We start from the raw sequence: 6,139 nt of genomic DNA on the forward strand, positions 1-6,139 counted from the left end.
CTCGGTATAGGGAAGAATTTATTGAGGTTAGCAATAAAGATTGTAAAAAAAAAGAGATAGCTTTCATAAGCCCATTTATAGAAGTGACACAATGGTCCTGTTTGCCCTAGCTCGATAAGATAAGTACTCAAGTGCTGAAATAAAGATTGTGAAAGTCGCACCAATGGTCAATGCAGCATGGAATTGGTCATGAAGAGTGTGGCATAAAAAAAATTAGGGAGTTATTTGACTAGAACTTAAGTGCAATTTACTTTAGTCCAAAGCTGTAGGCATACAGCCACTGAGGTCAACAAGATGTTCTACACACAATCTTTATCCTTCTTGTGGAGTAAAAAAGCATGAATGACTCGAGCAGTAAATGCCTAACATAGCTGGATTGGAACCATTACATTGCTGTCTTAGTGATCAACCACGCATCTACCCCTGATCTCCTGTCTAAATATCCCATACCTAAAAACTAGCATTTTAGGAGATAGAGGTGTTGCAACAGATCTCCTATCTCATCTCCCACCTATAATTTTTAAGACATCTCCTAAAAACAGCCCTTTCTAGCCTAAAGAAAGGAGAGAACCCCCTCTCCTCTATTCCTAAAGAAATATAGGAGACAAATTTAAGGTAATTTGCTGCAGCAGTGCTCGCCTATATGCTGAAATGGTTTTAGGGTACTCTCCTACAAAAACTTACTACATAATATAAGAGATCTGATGGAGTTGCTCTAAAGAGGCTTATCTTCAATGTATAACATATCCCAACTTCAAAGGGTAAAACCTATCCACGACCCCATTGTCAGGAATACAAATAATTTCAGAATCATTTAACAAATTCGGAGGCTGTAATAACAATACCACTCAACAATCAAGTAAAAAATGTATTCAGAACAAATACCCCCACTTTTGAATAGCATGTTCCTATCATCATTTAACTTTTATACAATTCTGAAGATGCCTAAAGTTACTAGTCTACCATTAACATCGCCAGTGCATAATCAATTTTTTATTTTGGTATCCTAGCTTTTGCTGAGGCGACAATATCATAAATGTATATAATCTTTTATTCAGAAGATCAAACATCCTAGAAGATTTGAGGACCACAGTGACATGAGCAAATCTTCCATCTACTTTCCCCTGCTCCCATCGCAAGACAGCATCTAAGCTATGAGCACATTTCCCCATCTACTTTACATCCTTGAACCGATATCTAATACCTCCATATAAAGCAGCAATTCTAACAAACAAAAAGAACAATTAACATATCTAGGGAGAGCATTACCTTTGTCATCAACTCAAAAATGCCAGGATCCTCTCTCTAAGGACCCAAAGGCTGCGTCTGAGGGGTCTCTGGAACAATGTCAAAAATGAACTTTATCAGCGAGCAGAGCCCGCCCAGGAAGTTGTGGGCAAAGTCCACCAACTTCACCCTCACCCCATCCCACCTCCGCTTGCTGCGACTGCACTAGCATCATAGCCCGGAAGAATCGACGCCGAGTAGAAGTGGAACTTGGCGACGTAGGGCTCCGTCGAGCTCGGCGGCCACGTGATAGCGCCGATCTTGATGTCGACGACGCAGGGCGCCTCAAGCCCCGCGAGGAGGTCGTCGAGGACGAGGTGCGGATGCGGTTCCCCGGGCCGCGCCTCGGTGGGGAGGAGTCGCGTGCCGTGGAATGGAACCGCGGGAAGAATGTGTCCCGGCGCAGGCGCGGCGAGAATGGAAGGCAGTTACGTAGCTACCACCGCTATGGACGCCCTTAGTCGTGTCTGGCCTCCTATTGTTACCGGACACGGCAACTACTGGGCTGCCCCTCGTCTCGTCAAGAAAATAGTTATTTTAGCATTATAAAACGTCGACTTCGCTTTTTTATCATCTCATAAATGGAATTCATTCGTTTGCTATTATCAAATGTGGCTCGCCAGTTAAAATGCCATTTGAGTAATTTTATATCAAATTTAATTATTTTATTTTCCGTGGCATCTTTTCCTTCTCGTTTTGCCCCTGGCTGAACGCACGTTATTCCATCCTTCCTTTTTCCATTCACGGTTGTTGACGGAGCGAACTGGCGAGAGAGACGAGACGGAGAGCTCGGCCGGCGCAACTCCAGACGGAAGCCGCCGCCGCGGCCCCGAGGAGAGGGCACCGCGTCCGCGTTCTGGGCGGCGCTGCCGGCGGCCGCGCCGCGGACGACAGAGGCCGCCACTGGAGGCGCAGGCGGCGGCGGCCGCGACGGCGTACGTTCCCATGGCGCAGGCGCAGCACCACCACCACCTCAACCTTCTCGCCGCGCTCTCCGGCGCCTTGAGGCGCGCCGAGGAGGAGATCCGGTGGCTCCGCCACGGCTTCTGACACGTACTAGCGCATCCGTCGCTCGCGCATTGATCGTTGTCCGTCCGTGTGTTCTTGGCAGCGTTTACGTTCTTCTTGATTTTGTGTGTGCTCTTGTGCGCCTTTTGGATTCCATGGGGTTTCGGTTAGCATCTTGTCTGTATCAGCCCCAAGAAGTCATTTAGTAGTACAAGCATAAATTCATAAAGTTCATATTCTTTTGCGGTCATTTCTTATTGTCAGAATCAGCTAGCGATGAAATTCTCTATTGGAGAATGGAATAGACTTAATAAATTTTAGTCGCTGTCGGGGATGTCTGACACATATTAAATATAGATTAATTATAAAATTAATTATAGAGTTTACGACTAATTTACAAGACAAATCTTTTGAGCCTATTTAATCCATAATTTGACAATGTTTTGCTAAGTAAACATGTGCTAATAACAAATTAATTAAGCTTAAAAATTTATCTAGTGAAATACCGACATATTCTATAATTTATTTTTTTATTAATATCCAAACACCCCATACAATATCCTCCCAACACAACCCAGATGGATCAATACTGTGCAAGAATCGATGACATCTGAAAAACGTTCAGATGTGCAATGCCCATCAATCCAGGGCAGGAGGCTAGCTGCAGATGAGCAGATTACAGCAAGGATAACCGGCCTGCGGAGAGGGGAGAAAGAAAGAAAGAATCAAAGAATTCCCTTTCGCCCGTCGGTCACTTTTCCTCGTGAGACCTCGCTTTCTTTCCCCTCTGCGGCTGCGTCTGCGGAGTCGCGGAGAGGGGGAAAGCGAAGGGCCACGGCAAAAGGCTGCGGGCGCCTGCGCGAGGCAGCCTCACCTGCTCGTGGCGGCCACGGCGGGTTGGCACAGACGCGTCGTGGGGCGGCGGGCTGGCGCGAACGCGGCTTCCGCGTTTGGAGTTGCGCCGGCCGAGCTCTCCGTCTCGTCTCTCTCGCCCTTTCGCTCCGTCAATCGATCGTGAATGGAAAAAGGAACGATAGGATAACGTGCGTTCAGACAGGGGCAAAACGGGAAGGAAAAAATGCCGCGAAAAAAAAAATGATTAACTTTGGCATAAAATTACTCAAATGACATTCTAGCTGATAATAGCCGAGCGAATTTCATCTGTGGAATGATAAAAGAGTAAAGCCCACGTTTGCAAAATCAAACTTTTCTCCGTTTCGTCTACCGCCGCCCACTCGCCGGGAAACCGAACCGATTCCAGATTTCCAGTGGCTCGGATGTAAAAGGACCCAAAAGGCGTGCCTCATGCCGCACCGACCGTATCCCTCCCTCTATTAAAATCTCACCGGTCTCTGTCCTCGCCGGCAATCCTCCTCCTCCCTCCCATCGCCGCTCCCAAGTCCCAACCGTTTCCTTCTCCGCCCTCCCCGCCGGCCAACATGATGCACATGACCTTCTACTGGGGCAAGTCGGCCACGATCCTATTCGACGGCTGGCGCACCTCCACGTGGGCCGGCTACCTCCTCTCCCTCGTGGCCCTGCTCCTCGCCGCCGCCTTCTTCCAGTACCTCGAGGCCCTGCGGGTCCGCATGAAGCTCGTCGCGGGAGGAGAAGGAGGCGGCGCTAAGGCTAAGGCAGCCTCCTCCATCCCGCCACCCGCCAGCTCCGACCCGCGGACGCCGCTCCTCGCGCCCGCCTTCGCGGCCGGGCGCTGGCCGGCGCGTGTGGCCGTGGCCGCGATGTTCGGGGTCAACTCCGGCCTCGGCTACCTGCTCATGCTCGCCGTCATGTCGTTCAACGGCGGCGTGCTCATCGCCGTCGTCGTGGGCCTCGCGCTCGGGTACCTCGCGTTCCGCAGCAGCGACGGCGAGGATCTCGTCGTCGTCGACAACCCCTGCGCCTGCGCCTAAGGGTATGTATGGGGTCGCCGGATTGCCTTGTCCCCAGGTTTGCCTTCCTTGTCGCTGTTGTTGTATAACACAGGTATCATTTCGTAATAAAAATCATGTACAGATCCAATTGTGCGTTTGGAGGACATTGTAGGGTAAAGAATAAAAAAAAATTGTATTATTATTGTCTTATTCCTATCGATGAATGTCATGAATCGATCGGAGGAGATGGATCTTAAGCAAGCAGTTAACTTGATTGACTTAATTTGAGATCAAATTTGACAGCATCTAGAATGGACATATTTATTCTGTTTGCTTTGCTACTAATCCAAGAAACGGAAAGATCAACTGCATGAAGCATAGCCACACCTGATGGAAGAATTTGAAGCTAGCTAGCTCAGATCCGATCACTGGAAAGAGAAGAAGGCTTGTCCTCTATGAATTGTACTCCGTAGCTATATGTCCCTACGACTGTGAATACAAAGTACAGGGTAATGGATGGATGGGGAAACCATTGTTACTGTTCGTTGTAAAAGTGTACTATCCGGTTCTTCAAAAGAGCAGATTGATATGAACCAGACTTGTTTAGAAACCGCAGTAAAAAATTTCAGGTTATATCATCATGCTCGTTCGTTCATGGTTTGTTATCTTTATGTTGAGCTAATGTAGTTTAGCTTGCGTGAATTGTGAAATGTATGAGTTGATTCATTGATCCTTGGATTAGCTGTGGGCGTTGACTATTGACAAAGGCAGGCCATTGCTGCCGCATCGGCATACGCCGCCCTCGTCCATGACTTCGGAATAAGTTCGGATATGACGGGGTGCCTCCTTTTTCAGCAGGGATGGTGACTCCCTTCGCTACTGCCCTATGTCGTGTGGTATATGAGCTCCTTTTGCCGGATAACATACCTAATCAGATTTACTTGTCCACCATATTAGTCCGATTTAAAGCTTCGGTTGCAAAATGAGCTCAAACAGAGGACATGTCATTTAAAAAAAAAATCAAACAGAGGGCACGCCATTTGACATGGATTCGTTTTATTGTAATTGTTCTCTCTTCATTTTTAATAACAGTGGATACCTAGTTTTCTAATTACTCTCTCTGCCCTAAAATTCAAGATACCTTAGAAATCATAGAACATATTACGAGTTAAAAAAAAAACTACACATAATAACTATGAAGAGATTTTTGTACTTATCGTATTTGAGCTTGGTGGTAGATATCAATAGCAGGTACACGGTGCTCCGGGGGAATTAATAATGGCCTAAAGTATTTTATAATTTAGGATAAAAATTTGAATGATTCAATTCCTTTATATTTCATGAAGACGACGGAGGTAACTCCATTGCCATTTTCAATACTTACTGCCTACTACGTTGCTAAAAAAGGAGGAATTCGGGGCAGCCACCGGCGCGTTGGTGGCGCGGCCGCCTGCGGTGACCCCCAGCTGCCCGGCCGGCCAGCAGGATGAGGAAGACAGAGGCCGGAATACGTGCATCCGAAGCTGTACCCGGTATAGAACCAATCGGTAATTCAACAGCACAACTTACCAACAGTTCATAGACGATAACCTGGTATCGGTGATTCAGTGGCCGATTAAAAAATCTTGCCCAATCCCATTGACACCCGGAACAAGCTGCTGCTGAATTTGCTGCTCAAATCTCAAAAATTAAATATGTTTTTTCATGCCACTTCATTTTCTGTTATCCGAATACCTAGCCCAAAGTCCAATATGAAATGTGGTCCTTTTTTTCTTTAATTAACAAATTGTTTAGATTATAACGTCATAGCACTGCTTCGTAGAACTAGAATATTTATACGCCTTCAACCGCCAGAGCTTCACTCAGCTAGTATCCACCTTAACAAAAGAATAATAGACCTAACAGTCACTGTGCATTCAAAAAGATGAAGAAAAAAAAACTCCCTCTATTCTAAATTATGAGACATTTTGGTT

The 6,139-nt window shown here is 46.7% G+C and overlaps 1 protein-coding gene across 1 annotated transcript; it reads left to right on the forward strand.

The window, feature by feature from the left end:
* Positions 1 to 3,577: 3,577 nt before the first annotated feature.
* On the forward strand, positions 3,578 to 4,802 carry LOC136539668 (copper transporter 5.1-like). Its single transcript, XM_066531630.1, has one exon. The coding sequence runs from the start codon at positions 3,735 to 3,737 to the stop codon at positions 4,203 to 4,205; it is 471 nt and encodes a 156-aa protein (XP_066387727.1). The 5' UTR covers positions 3,578 to 3,734; the 3' UTR covers positions 4,206 to 4,802.
* The last annotated feature ends 1,337 nt before the right edge of the window (positions 4,803 to 6,139 follow it).

The sequence above is a fragment of the Miscanthus floridulus genome, chromosome 2 (genome assembly GCF_019320115.1).
Source record: "Miscanthus floridulus cultivar M001 chromosome 2, ASM1932011v1, whole genome shotgun sequence".
NCBI classification, from domain to species: domain Eukaryota; kingdom Viridiplantae; phylum Streptophyta; class Magnoliopsida; order Poales; family Poaceae; genus Miscanthus; species Miscanthus floridulus.